The sequence below is a fragment of the Cardiocondyla obscurior genome, linkage group LG23 (genome assembly GCF_019399895.1).
Source record: "Cardiocondyla obscurior isolate alpha-2009 linkage group LG23, Cobs3.1, whole genome shotgun sequence".
In the NCBI taxonomy this organism is placed as follows: domain Eukaryota; kingdom Metazoa; phylum Arthropoda; class Insecta; order Hymenoptera; family Formicidae; genus Cardiocondyla; species Cardiocondyla obscurior.
The window spans coordinates 2510740-2524997 of NC_091886.1; the positions used below are offsets into that span (position 1 = coordinate 2510740).

At 36.9% G+C, this 14258-nt stretch overlaps 3 protein-coding genes across 9 annotated transcripts in view; 2 read left to right on the forward strand and 1 right to left on the reverse strand.

Moving 5' to 3' along the window:
- Positions 1–944: 944 nt before the first annotated feature.
- On the reverse strand, positions 945–5556 carry LOC139111331 (uncharacterized). The gene is made up of 5 exons (XM_070671560.1): positions 5399–5556; positions 4646–4743; positions 4357–4561; positions 3802–4281; positions 945–3732 (listed from the first exon to the last, which is right to left on the reverse strand). Exons 1-5 carry the CDS (start codon positions 5529–5531, stop codon positions 3608–3610), a joined length of 1041 nt encoding a protein of 346 aa, XP_070527661.1. The 5' UTR covers positions 5532–5556; the 3' UTR covers positions 945–3607.
- Positions 5557–6322: 766 nt separating this feature from the next.
- Positions 6323–11906, forward strand: Impbeta11 (importin beta11). 3 transcript variants are annotated; one of them, XM_070671548.1, is made up of 18 exons: positions 6323–6470; positions 7293–7424; positions 7599–7699; positions 7804–7917; positions 8031–8437; positions 8545–8808; positions 8891–9046; positions 9138–9175; positions 9243–9425; positions 9527–9638; positions 9706–9926; positions 10001–10165; positions 10237–10429; positions 10519–10756; positions 10836–10932; positions 11006–11265; positions 11412–11553; positions 11630–11906. In XM_070671548.1, the coding sequence occupies exons 2-18, from the start codon at positions 7302–7304 to the stop codon at positions 11732–11734; spliced, it is 2919 nt and encodes a 972-aa protein (XP_070527649.1). In that variant the 5' UTR covers positions 6323–6470; positions 7293–7301; the 3' UTR covers positions 11735–11906. The 3 variants fall into 3 exon arrangements, with proteins under 3 accessions (XP_070527649.1, XP_070527647.1, XP_070527648.1); XM_070671546.1 differs by lacking the exon at positions 6323–6470 and adding an exon at positions 6624–6814; XM_070671547.1 differs by lacking the exon at positions 6323–6470 and adding an exon at positions 6927–7214.
- Positions 11907–12003: 97 nt separating this feature from the next.
- Positions 12004–14258, forward strand: part of Endoa (SH3 domain containing GRB2 like, endophilin-A) — a 29610-nt gene continuing 27355 nt past the window's right edge. The window contains exon 1 of one of the 5 annotated variants that reach the window (XM_070671554.1): positions 12004–12294. The gene's annotated coding sequence lies outside the window, so the exon portion shown is untranslated. The remainder of the gene's footprint in view (positions 12295–14258) is intronic. The other 4 variants (XM_070671551.1, XM_070671557.1, XM_070671555.1 and 1 more) reach the window with 4 other exon arrangements.

The following is a 14258-nucleotide window of genomic DNA, read 5'->3' on the forward strand; positions in this document are numbered from 1 at the left end:
AATTAATCCAGTAACACGTTTAAAAAAAAAATAAAAAAAACAAAAAAAAATTCAGTGTTTAGTATAGCATGGTTATCATCATTTTCAATTACAAATGTTTTTTTATTATCACACGTGTTGTCAATACATGTGGTTACGTTATATCAACGTCAGTTAAACATAGTGAGTAGCAAAATATACGTATCGCAACGTATCCACATTTTTGCTTACAGTCGAAAATAATCTTTGTTTAAGCAAAGTAACTACGGCCGGGTTTTGCATTTGCATGCCAGAATAATAAAATCAGCAACAGCGAGCAACAATCACACGTAATAAAAAGCCAGTCTAAATATTTCTCATTGTTTATGTAAGTACAATTATCTGATTCTAGAACTACACATTTCTTACATTTTTAGCTACATCTTCGATGCAATCGACATTATCGTCGAGATTTTTTACTAACATTAAACAGATTGAGCATAACAATCCGCAACTTTATACAATTTTTGCCTGTAAAATAAGAGGATGAAATATGAACGTATGATTCGAGTTTATTAAAACTTCATATGCAGTTTACAAGTCTCATCTCGAAAATATGCAACGGTAAATTATAATATACTGCGCTAAAATTAAAACCTCTTTTGAGCTGAAAAAATTATTTCTTTACAAATTAATTATTTAATACATAGGTATATACTGTTGGTATACAATTCCTTCAGAATATAAAAATTTATGCGACATGTAAACAACTAAACGTTTTATTCATCCTTTCTTTTTTTTCTCTCGAAGATAACGGTAAAAAAAAAATTATATAATAATTATAGACAAAAATATATTTAAGAAAACGTCGGTATAACTATTATCTTCTTTAAATTATTTTATTCTTAGCATTAAGAATAATTAAAATTAAAAAGTTAACGACAAACTAAAAGCTAGTACAGAAAAACGTTAAAAATAGTGGAAGATTTTTTTTTGTTTTTTTTTTTTTTTTTTTTTTAATTTACACTTTTTTAACATTACTATTAATTTAACGTATGTATTGTAAAAAAGCATTGCTTCTTTATATGATTGTTCAAACGGCAAAATTATTTTTGATCAAACAACTGCATTGCGTTGCATTTTAATCACATTAACGAAATAAAATAAGCGGCTTCTGAACTTTTGATATTTTTTTCCTTACACAGTCGGTATTTAGGCTGCTTACTTAGTACTGCGATGAATAGTACAAAATTAAGAACGAGTTAATTAGTGATCGCTTATGGCAATCACTCATAAGTACAATAGTAGTTCATATATGTAAAACAATATAAAACTTGTAAATTCTCTTCATATAACAATTTGTAATTAAATCAGTTTCATTAATTAAAGTATAAATATTTTCTTAAACGTGCAATTTCTTATTACTGCGTCGGAGTTAAATAATAGATCAGCATTTACGATTTGTGTAATGTAATACTATTTTATTCATGCAATAAACATATAACCAGTCCTATCCATCCCTATCACAAAACTGAATCATAATAGGAAATAAAATCTCACTTAAGGTATCACAAAAATTGTGTCTGATGACCAGATTAATATTACAAGAGAAAGAGTGATAAAGATGAGCGTGACTAGTATATTGTTACATTATCGTTATTACAAAAGTATTAAACATATGAAATCTATTATACGCAGTTCAGTTAACTCTTTATAAGACTTGACTGCAAAAACTTGTTAAACTAACGGTTATATAATTATCGCAATCGTCAATTCATCGGCATATATGTAAGAGTTTACGAAAAATTATATCTGAAAAAAAATTCAATTATACTACTTTAGTTAATCTACAAAATACTTAATATTTTACAAAAGTCCTTAACTCAAATATCTGAATTTATCGAATATTTCTTGAATAAGATATTTATAAATCTTCACTCTCCGGTACAAACATTGGCATACCGTTCTTGTACAGAAATACGATAATTTAGTTCGAGATTAATATATTTTGCCATAAACGATATCTTTTATAACAAATACGTGATATTAGATTTTACATTCACACGTGTAATGTGACTTTTGTAATAATGAATTTAACACGAATATTAACAGATTAATTATATGAATAAGTATGTTCTTCTTTTATAAGATATATATAACAATTTTTAAAAACACGGTGTAAAATATATCACATGAACGGTGTTAATAACAAATAGTTAATGATTTTCGTAATTCATTGATATAAAGTAATAATATAATATTAATGCAAGGTATAACACGATAAACTTTCATTGTAAAAGTAGAAATGAAAATCATAAATAAATATTAAATACAACTAAAAATATGATATACTTATGTAATGATACCGATTTACCAATTTTTCTTCAAACGACAATAAAATCGTAAATTAATGTAATTATTTCGATTAATATTAATATTATTTCAGCTAAAATAAAATCAAGTAAAAATATCCATTACAAATTAAAGTATTATTATAACAATTAAGATTTTGTGCTTATTATTTGTACAGTCACGGATGTATTAATAATATAAATAGTATTTTAACTTTTATGGAAGTACTTAACATATAATTAAATTTAAAACACATGCTTACGATAAATAATGTATTCAATCCTTTTAAAAAACGAGTGAAGAAAGATATTAAATAATTAAAAATCTGATAATGAAATTGAATTAAACACAGTCAGCACATGGTCAGACTAAATTTTTAGACTTAGTAAAGAAAAAAAAGTAGATGGTATATTCTTATAATACTGTAAATGTGACCTGAATATGTTATGCAGACTGTTTCGTATTGATAAATTCCAAGCTGTGTGCTGCAAATTTTAGTATTACATATAAAGATATTTTTTTTTTTTTTTTCAATGCTTCAGTCGTTAAACACAATCTTATCTATAAACTTCTTTTTTTGGAATGCTGCGTTCATAATACTTTTGTTTCTTTTAACTTTAATGTATATCGTAAGTCAATTGCATTTAACCGTCATTTGCTTTTATTACAATGCATCTGTTCAGTTGACAAAGTAATAATATAACGTATGCAACTTTGTGCTAAACAATGGCAGATTAAGCTAAAAAAATGTATCAATATAGTATAATTATTTGTAAATGTTGTAGAAAAAAAATGAAAAAGAATACGTTGTACGTTTAGAAGTCTAGATGGAAGAAATAATTTTTTTTTCAAATTTTAAAAAATTAAATGATATTACTGTCATATAAAATTTTAAGAAACTTATACTTTTTTTTTTAGGAATTATATAAACTTGCATAGACAAGAGAAAACGTTTTACAAAATTCTCATAAATGTTATTTTTGATGCAATTAATAAAGCGTGTTGAGTGTTTCGTTGTTAATGAATAAACGAGGTATGCAATTAAAATAGCATTAAAATGAATGCAGAAGTATGCAATAGTCAGCTCGATAAGAAGTGTGTTTTATCTATAAATCCGTGGGTTAAGTTATAGTTTTTATAAATTATAAAAAAGCTCAGTATGTCTTACATGTGTACAACTGTCTGTAATACGAGATTTTTCAAGATTTGTCCAATGAAGAAACACAGGAAAGGGACCTCCTCCATTTCGTTCAATTCATAGCCATTATCATAGTATAAACTAAAAGTCTAACAAAATTTAAATTTTGTCTAGAGTCTCGATCGTTTCGCCGTTGGCCAGTCTATTACTAGTTTTGTGTCGATGATTGTACATAGTCTGCAGAGGTACATGAAGTAACTCCACGATCTGTATAAAATTAGGCTCTGCAACAAAAAGCACACAAATTAATACCATGCCTAATTCAATAAATTTAAAACAAACTCATATCTTACCGTTCTCTGCTGTAATGTAGCCATGTCTAATTAAGAAGTCAAGGGCAACCGGTACTGAAGTGGTTTTAAAATGAGGAGAAAGTATCCTTTCTAAGCATTCACTTACGGGAAGTAATTCGAAGGTTTCCACTTCTCCGTCGCTATTGTTGGGTACAAAGTCGGGCGGCAGTTCAAGATCATATACAAATTCCGTGTTAGGAAACAGACCCCTTTCGCTTTCGAAGAAGAAAGATACACAACCGGCGCTTTTAAGTTTGGCAATAAGATGATTTGGAATTCCCGCCTCTTCCCCGGCTTCCTTTATCGCGGTTTCATTGATACCATAACCAACGCTCAACCCACCGCTTACCATGCTGTCCCAGTATGCCGGCCAAGTCTGTTTATTTGGACTTCGCTTTTGTAACCATATTGATAAGCCCTTCACAGGATCCATTACGTAACCATTTATATCCACTCCGTATTTACGAATTCCAAATAAACCTGTAATATAAGGGCGTATATTTTACGATGTAATTAAGCTATTGCTTTCTTTTCCATTTTGTTTCTTCTACGTACATGTAGCCGAACGATCCATCTTAAATAACGGTAGGGTGTTAAATTGTGCGCGCACTTCGTAGCATTCCTCTCTCCATCCTCGTAACGTTACAAATTTTCCACCTGCCATCCATTCCCTCAGCACTTCATCAACGCGTGCGCTTCTCTCAGTATAATCCCGAAAGGCTGGATTTAATTGCACGTATTCGGGATGTACTTGAAACACCTTAAAAATTAATATTAAATTAAATATATATACGTACGTATATATTAACATATATTAATGAAGAGAACAAAGAAATCAACTTACTTGAGGGTGATTCAAGATTTCTTTCATTACGTCTGGACGTACGAGTCCAACTTGTTGTCCATCGACAACAAAAGCTCTGCATTCTCCTGCATGTAATCCTAAACAATAAATGTATATGTATATTTTTTTTTTTTTTAATTATTTACAGGAATATTTTAATTTTGTTCTATATGTATCAACAGGAAAAAATATTCACGATAAAATTTTTTTTTTAACGACATCAATCATGTTTGGAAAACAGACATGCATACATATGTGCATGCATCAGACAACAAATTTATTATATCGCATTTCACACAAGATTCCAAATGTGTGAGTCAGGAAGCCGTATTTCTCTCGATAGCGAGCTACATATCGAAAGTTTTCGCGATATGTAGTAATCTCCTCCACAAAACAGTGCTCAAAACAAGCGCTAGGCGTATCTGTCCGTCGTGACAAAAAAGTAAAAGACCATAGCGGAGATTACTCCGCGGGATCATGAACCGCGTCGCCGACGCCGTCGGCGGGGACGCGGCTCGGGCGCGTCGATAATCGCACCCGCGGCGCGGAACTTGGCCCTTCTTTTTTTTTCTTCTCCACTCCGCCCCATTATTTTCCTCCGAAACGGTAAATACATACGCGACGCGAGATCGATATTGTCGGCGGTCTGCGAGCACGGCGGCCCCGCATCGTTCCCATTGATCACGTAGCCGGGAGACGCGTCGTCGGGGACGATACGTGGCGGCGCGGGCGCGTCGCGTCGCGTACGCTCACCTGACAGGTAGAAGCAGTTGAATTTGTTCGCCAGTTTCATTAAACGTGACATCGGCTTCTTGTCGTTGTCCGCCATGATGTTACGTCGTTGCCATCCGGTCCAGCTGCGACGAAAATTCTGAGCATCGAGCATATAACGCACGTCAGACAGGCGCCCTGGGAACAACGGGGCTCCGGTTTCCGCGCAATCCTCGCCTCGACTGCCGCCCGGCGCGTCTCTCGACGGCCGAGCGGCCGCCGGTGATTGGCCGCGGTCGCCGACGCGCTTGCGTCACCAGCCAATCCACGGCCGACGTTCTATGTTGCACGGACGCCGCGACCCGCGACTGTACGCGATAGTCGTTTCGATCAGCCAGGCCTCACCTGAATCCTTCGCGAATTACAAAGTTTCCCCAGCTCCGTTCCGTTGCTCTTTTCGTTTCTTTTTGAAAGACGCAGTCCGGAGGAAGAGGTCCGCGTATTAAATAGGAAATAGGTAACGAAATGGATATGTAGTTCCTAAATCAATATAGTATATTAACCGCAAGATAAAAAAACGTCGGCGCTTTGAACTTCACTTTTATATATTTTCATTACCAAAGCGTTTATTTTAAACAGTTTACGTTTCCGATAATAGGCGCAACGATATTTTTCTTAATGAGAAACGTTATCATCGCTAGGCACTTGTGTATGTCTCAAAGATAAATATTAACATCCGTATTATAGTCTCGAACCATAACAGTAGATTGCAAGAGAATCCGTCACATAAAAGCTAAATAATTAATCACTGATATAAATGAGTTCGTAGAAATAGATGATCGAGTCGCCTTTGCTAATATATTAAAAAAGAAATTTAATTTATATAATTACAAAAGGGCGGTGCCTCGTTCGACGCTTACAAATTAATTCAACCTAATTAACACCTAATTTTGTTTTTATTTTTAGTGAGCTATATTCACCGCTTGTAAGGAGGTTGATGGGGGTCGCAGCTCGGCCGCTCTTATTTCCCCATGCTGCGCGTAAGAAGAGAGGGAGACATGCACGCGTTCGACAACTGTCAGTATCGTTCGAGGGAGAAAGGAGAAGAAAAAAGGTAAATGAGAGGACTAGCGCGCACGCAAGTCAAAGAAGCGACCGGCGGCGGGTGGTGGAGTAGGGAAAAGGAAAGGGAAAACGTTGCGGCTTGCGCGCCGTCGAGAAGGTGCCGCCGATACGACAGCGACACACGTATGTAACCGTCACATACGTGCGCGGTACGTAGTAGACTATCAGCAGACTACGGCGGGACACAGGGAGGAAGGGAGAGAGAGAGAGAGGAATCGCCGGAGGATTTTCGTTATGTATCGATTTACTACGTAAATACTCCGCCTCGCGCGCAAACCGAGCTGCAAATGGAGCACGCGGAATGAGAGGCTGCGGGCATCGGTTGCGAGACAGGTAAAAACGCTCGGTCCTTGGCTGCGTCCGCGTGGTATTCCGTTTTCACCCGGTCTCTCTTCAGCCCCTTCCGTCGCCCCGCCCCTCCCCGGCTCTGTCGCGTTGTATAGGTTAGAGGGCATCTCGTTCACCGGAACGTCCGATGAGGCGGCGACGGTAATGACGACGTTAATTCGCGGGCGACGTGAAATGATGTAACGAGACTCGCGTGATCGCGCTATCGTTCCGTGCACTCCCTTCGCTCGCGACGCTCGCCTCGTGGTGCGGCCACATGTTCGCGAGCCCAGCGGGGCCTTGGCAACCTGCGTCAGATAGTCGACCGCGATCGCATGTCCACTTTCCTCCCTCGAAAGAAAAAAAAAATCGGATGATTGCACAACTCTAGATAATATCGCACCGGGTAAGGGAAACGGAGATACCGGTTAGGGCGGGAAGACCGTCTTGGGAATGTGTGATAACCGCCGTTTATTGTGTGCAGTAAGAAGACATGGAAACCGCAGTGATAGAAGTTCTACGACAGGCGGTCAGTCAGGACCCCAACGTCCTGAAGTCCGCGGAGGAAACCCTGAAGCAATGGGAGACTCAGCAAGGATTTTATATAGCGTTATATGTAAGTTCTTTGCGAAGGAAGAAGGAGAAGGTTTTTTCGCAAACGTATATTTTTTTTATATTTCCTACGTGCGTACTCGATTTGTGGAACGTCACATGGGACAGTAATGTATTTTATTGTGGAAATTGTTTTTAAGTCTTACATGTCGTTAAATGTCGTCGAAATTATTTTTAGAATGTTCTTTCAAATCATTCCTTGGCTATTGAAGTTAGATGGATGGCTGTAGTATACTTGAAGATCGGAGTTGAAAGATACTGGAGGAAAAATGCACCAAAGTAAGAAGCGATTTCTTGAAACAGAATAGAATAAAAAAATTATTAAAAAAATGGATACTACATCGACAAATATATCATGTTAATAATGCATATTCTTGTTCTAGTGCAATTGAAGACAATGAGAAAGAATTTCTGCGACAACATCTGCTTCGAAATTTTGATGAACCTATGAGTCCATTAGCTATACAATTAGCAGTTCTTATTGCCAAAATAGCAAGGTAATATACATCACAGAGAATATGTAGCACATGAAAATAGCTTCTTTATTTTAATAGATTATTTGTAATTTTTATATTGAATTTATTTCTTTATTTTACAATTTATTGCATAGGTATGATTGCCCTAGAGAATGGGGTATGCTTGTACCAACATTGTTAGAAGTTATAAGGCAAGAAAATCCTTTGGCACAGCATCAAGCGTTGTTAACGCTACACCATGTTGTTAAAGCCTTGGCGTCTCGACGCTTAGCCGATGGACAGAGGCTCTTCCGAGAACTGACTGCAACTATGTTCAATTTTATTCTAAATCTATGGAACACTTATACCGAATCCTTCCTGATTATGGCGTCTAATGGGGCTGACGTCACTCAGACACAAAAAACCTTAGAAAAAGCACTTCTATTATTAAGAATACTTAGGCAATTGATCGTGAATGGTTTTTCTAAACCATCCGAATCTCAAGATGCCATGTTGTTTTTGAAAGTTATCTTCGAACGTGCAAGAACCTGCCTTGAGTGCCGTTAGTATTATTTTTAATTTAAAACATATTTTTTGAAGTATTTGAATTATATTTGATAAGTAGTATCAAATAAAGTAAATATTGTTTCGTTAATTTTTTTTCTATAGGAAAAACATTAGCCGCTAGAGGTGTACAAGTGGATGTATGCGAAAAGTTTATAATACATTTGACCAAAGTTTTAATAGGAGTCTTAGATGTACATCCATTTTGCTACGTGGAACTCATACCGACTTCTTTAGAGTTCTCCGTTTTTTACTGTTTCACAGAAGCTGGCCAAGCGTTGGCGTTTGAAAGATTTATTATTCAGTGTCTAAATTTAGTAAAAAGCATTTTATTATCAACATATTATAGACCAGCTAAGGTTATTGAAGGTATGGAAACATTATTATTTTTTTGTATGTTTATATTTTATGCTTATAATTATTCTTTTTTTTTTTTTTTTTTATGAAATAGAAACGAAAGATCCATTGGTTTTGAGAGCGTGCCAATTGAGGCAAGAATTTTTTACACCGGAAACGTTAACGGAGATTTGCTCCAGACTTGTAACACATTACTTTCTTTTAACACCCGCGGATCTTGAAATGTGGGATACTCATCCCGAAAATTTTGGTAAGCATCGTTTTGCATAATAGCATATACATATAAGATAGAGATGTAATTAAATACAGATAAAGTAAAACGTAAAAGATGTTTGTTTTAGCTATTGATGATGGCGGAGATTGGAAATATAGTTTGAGGGTGAGTAATTAATGATATAAAAATTACTGAACCATGAATGTATTATAATGCAACTGTTATATTGCAGCCTTGCACAGAATCCTTATTTTTGGCGATCTTCCATAATTTTAGAGACGTTCTCGCTTCGGTTTTAGTTGATCTGATGCGAGAACATCATCAACCCGTCGATCCTAATAATTTACATGCAATTTTAGTAAAAGACGCGGTTTATCGCGCAGTTGGTTTGGCTGCGTTTGATTTGTATGACGAGGTAAGAAAGTACTATCTTTTTTTTTTTTTTTTTATGATTTTAGATTTAATAATTTTATATAAACGTTTGGTTCATGTAATTATTGTATTTTTATATATCAGGTGAACTTTGATCAATGGTTTTCAACGACTTTAAAAGAGGAATTAAAAGTTCGAAATAACAATTATAGAATTATCAGAAGACGCGTGTGTTGGTTGATTGGTCAATGGACGAGTATGTTAAAAATTTTACTAGAAAAAATTGTTTATTGATTTTTATTAACAAATTTTATTTTTTGCAGATATTAAATTAAGTGCAGAATTACGACCCGAATTGTATAAGCTTATGATAGAAACATTGAACCCTGAAGAGGATTTGGGAGTTCGTTTAGCAGCAAGCAACGCTTTGAAACGAGCAATAGATGATTTCCAGTTTAACTCGGAAGAATTTACTCCTTTCTTGGAACCAGTATTTTCTTTACTCTTTGCACTTCTTAAAGAAGTAAATGAATGCGACACAAAGGTACGCATGAAAAAATTAAATTAATTTTTTTTAACATCAAAAAATTTCGACTTACAAGTTTTTCAATCTTTCAGATGCACGTGTTGTGTGTTCTATCTTTTATTATCGAGCGCGTTGGCAGTGGAATTAAACCACACGTCGGTGCTCTCAGTTCATATCTACCTGAACTTTGGCAGCAATCTGAAGTATATAATATGCTGAGATGTGCCATAGTGTCAACTTTAATACATTTGGAAAAAGTAAATATACAATTTATTTAATTAATAAATACTATTAATTTTTTTCTAACGCTTTACTGTTACGTTAATAGGCTTTAGGTTCTGAGAGCGCTATTTTGGAGCCGTTGGTCGTAGGTGTCGTCGCTCTGAGTGTCGATGTTAATCAAGAGGGACACGTTTATTTATTAGAAGATGGACTGGAATTGTGGATAGCTTTATTGGAAAACACGCCTACACCGACGCCAGCTATAATGGATCTCTTCAAAAATATGCCAGCGTTATTGGGTTAGTCGTAAATAGATGTTTATTCACACTATAAGAATTTGATAACAAATTTTGATGATTTATAATGATTTTCTTTTTGTCAATTCTAGATAAATCCACAGAGAATCTACGTTTATGTTTGTACATAATTCAAGTGTATGTTTTATTGAATCCGCAAGATTTTTTTACTCAGAAAGGTTCGGTGGTCATCGAGTCATTAAAATCGCTTCTCAGTGATTTGCGGTCTGAGGGTAAAGTGATGGTATTGAGATTATTTGAAATCTGTCTCAGAGCTTCTCCTCAACAGGGTGCGGAATTGATAAAGCCTGTTTTATTAAAGATATTTGAGTAAGTAAATGTTTTTTACGTTTAAGTAAATAAAAAATATATTTGTCACGCGGATCTTTAGAACGTAATATGATAACAGGGGAGTTTACAATGGCGAGGAATATCCATTAGTCATGACCATGAATCTATCTATCGTCGCGAGAGTTTTACTAGGTTCCCGTGATATTTTTGTACAGGTAAGAAAAATATATGGCTTTATCACGATTTTCTTAAACAAGCTCCACGCACTAATAAGAAATCTTGTCGTAGGTAATCAGAGATCTAGCGCAGAGCATAGGAACTGAAACCAGAGAAGATGTTGTGCTCGGAAAGCTGATACAGAGTTGGGTCAATACAATGCCGCTAGTGTCTCAGACTGAAAGGCGCAAATTATTAGCCCTTGCGCTCTGTTCTCTTCTCGGGGCTAACAGTCCGCCAACGGTTCTTGAATATTTTCCGCAGATAATTTCGAATATTGTCGAGACACTTAACGATATTACGAAATATGACGATATGGGCTATCCTGTCGAGTAAGATATTAATTTTATTTATACAAATATTACAGCCGTAATAAAGAAAAGTCATAACGCGAAATCGAAATCTTTTTTATAAGGTTTTTATTTTTAAAACGTGGAATTATAAATATTAAACTGCAACAAAATAAAAATTCTTTCAGTTCCTTGATGATTACTGATCAGCCCAGTCCTTCGCAATACGAAGATGTAGACTACGAAACCGAACACGCTCAACGTCAGAAGAGACTCGTTTTCAATGATCCCGTACACAGTATATCTTTAAAAGATACGCTCCAAAGTCAGGTAAGAATTTTTTAGGAATATATTATGTATTTAATAATAACAGTCCACGAATTAAATTTTTTTTGAAAATTTTTAGTTAATCACGCTGCGGAGCATAGTTGGCGATCATCAATTCGATCAATTGATGCTTTCTCTCAACACAGAGACCGACGAACAACTCAAGGATTACATATCGCTCTGAAAATCGTGAAGAACAAGATCAAAACCACAATACAAAAATGTTTCAAGAATTGCTACATCAAGTGTATGAAGCTTTACGGCGCTTTATTGTACAACGGTACTATTTTATTGTATAATACTACCATCTGTTTCATTGTATTAATAACGATAATAAAAGTAATCTTGGCCTTGTTTGTTTCTCGAAGCTTATAAATCGCTCTTTGGAGTAGCACGCCCAGTAGGCATATTCAGTAGCACGACCGGTCATTGAGCATTTGCGTCTGGTTGGCACATTCTTCTAGATCGAAAAAATATGCGCCAATCAGACAGCCGAGCCATTTTACGCTATTGGACAGCCTCAAGGTGCCGGAGAGAGTCGAGGGCGACGCACGCGGTATCTGGCGGTCGCGCGTAAAGTCGCGAACAGCTGTCGTCCGGTCGTCCGTGTGGCGTGTAGCACCGTGGCCTGTGTGTCAAAATCCTGACAGGGGATTAGCCGTGCGGAGCGCGTCGAGCCTTCTGCTGCTGCGGTCTGTGATCTCGACGTTCCTACCGAGCTGCTCAGCGGAGGCCTGCCACGTGGTGAGTACAACCAATTTCTAGTATCGCGTATCCCGAGTTGCTCGTCGTCGCGATGGGCGGTGTAACGCGTGTGTAATGATGCTTGCCGTACGTACGTCGGAGCGCAGGCCTTGCTCTGATTACGTGTGCACGTCCGCGCGAATGGTCGGCGCGCGCTCGATCGATTCGCTCGCGAATGAGAGCACGCGTCGTCGACGACGTCGTCGCTTCGATCGGGCCACCCGCGACCGGCTGACATTTCACGTCCGCCGGCCCGGCCGGGCCCGACGGATTTTTGAATGATCGTGAATGAGGAGCGTGGGCGTGTCACGTGACCGATCGTAGCGTAGTCGCGTACATCCCGGGGAAAACCATTGATGACTTCCCTTGATCTGTAGCCGCCGCGGGCGAGCCGGAATCGAGAGAGATAGATAGATAGAGAGAGAAAGAGAGAGGGAGAATGAGAGATGCGGCTTTCCGGCGTGCACCCGCTCTTCTTTCTTCTTGGATTTAATTCGCTTTGTCTGCGAAGAGCGACGCTCGACGATAAATTACATAGATGAACACTCTCGATTTTATTATTATTATTAACGTCAATTGATCTCGTGACGCTCGAACCTCGCGACGCTGTCGGTTTTATTTTTCGAACGTTCATTTCCCAGCTCGTTTCGCCGTGCGTCATTTTAAACTGGAAAGAAGCTGGTAAAATAAAAAAGAAAAAATTGTTTGCCCAGAAGTCGAATCTTAATATCGTGGCGTGGAGAAGCGTTAATCAATTTGAATTGTGGTACTTCGCGACGACAATGGACGTCGAGTAATTGGTGATTGCGATCAACCGATAACGATATTTTGATTACAATGTGCAATTAGCGATTAGCTCTAATTAACGCTCGACGATTCCTGCCTCACGTTGTATTTTTTTTTTTTTATTTTTCCCTCTCGCGTGCCGCGGAAAATCGATACCGCTCGCATCCGCCTCGCCGATCGATGCGGCTTTCTCGTACTTTTAATACAGACTTAACGACAAATAATTTAATATCCAGGTCGTTCAGCTGACGCTGAATGCCGAAAGGATATTGATGCTGCCGAGCTCCGAGCGGAGAGAAAAAAAAAAGAAAAAAAAAAAAGGGAAACCTCTCGCTTTCGCATGCCCGCGATTCTCCGCTTCAATCCCTTTTTATTACAGTCGGCGTATCCGCTTTGACCTTCGACTTTTACCGCGTGTCGCATTCGCCGTTGCGCTCGCAGCTGCCCGGATCCGCAAGCTGCACGATCGCGAATATTCGGGGATGAAGAATACACTTGATCCTTTGGTATTTCGTTAATAAAAAGGCCAATCCTTCGTCGGGTTACGAACCGTAGACAAGACCTTAGACTTCAATTGCGAATAAAAATTTATTGTTTTATTTTAATTTATTTTATTTTAATTAAAAAAAAAAAATTTTATTACCAGTTGAAATAACGTGTTCACATGCAAATTCGCATGAGCGAGCTTGAAAGAGGAATTGAGTTAATTCGTTCGTTTGAAAGAAAAAGGAGGGATTGATAAGGGTTCATTCTTATGCGAGGTTCTTCTCCAGGAAGAACAAGACTTGAGCGAGATTTATGCGGCCTACGTCAGCAAAATTATGAATTACTAGTCTTGCATGTTCGCTCCGGGAACGTTCTGCATTTTCAAATAAATTGTCGTGGTAAATATTGTGAACGGCTGTCGATGAACAATCGATGAGTTCTATTACTGAACTCAGTGATGTAACGCCACGCTTACGTGAGATAAGATAATTCGAAATGAATGATACGATGATTTCACCCAATGGTAAAAGTAAATATATTTATTTTTAGCTATACATTATTAAGTCACAATCTTTTGAAAACTTTGTACGTAATGGTCATACTTATAATAATTATAAAAAATATCATAACTTGACAGCGTGCACCATTAGGAAAAAAAAAACACAATTTTCGCGAATCCGATATTTATTTCA

Coding starts and splice junctions, on each gene's coding strand:
- LOC139111331 (XM_070671560.1), bottom strand. CDS start 5,531: ATGCTCGATGCTCAGAATTTTCGTCGCAGCTGGACCGGATGGCAACGA. Junction 4,282..4,356: donor GATGGATCGTTCGGCTACAT/GTACGTAGAAGA, acceptor CTTATATTACAG/GTTTATTTGGAATTCGTAAA. Junction 3,733..3,801: donor CTACATTACAGCAGAGAACG/GTAAGATATGAG, acceptor TTTTTGTTGCAG/AGCCTAATTTTATACAGATC.
- Impbeta11 (XM_070671548.1), top strand. CDS start 7,302: ATGGAAACCGCAGTGATAGAAGTTCTACGACAGGCGGTCAGTCAGGAC. Junction 9,176..9,242: donor ATTGGAAATATAGTTTGAGG/GTGAGTAATTAA, acceptor GTTATATTGCAG/CCTTGCACAGAATCCTTATT. Junction 10,166..10,236: donor CTTTAATACATTTGGAAAAA/GTAAATATACAA, acceptor TTACGTTAATAG/GCTTTAGGTTCTGAGAGCGC.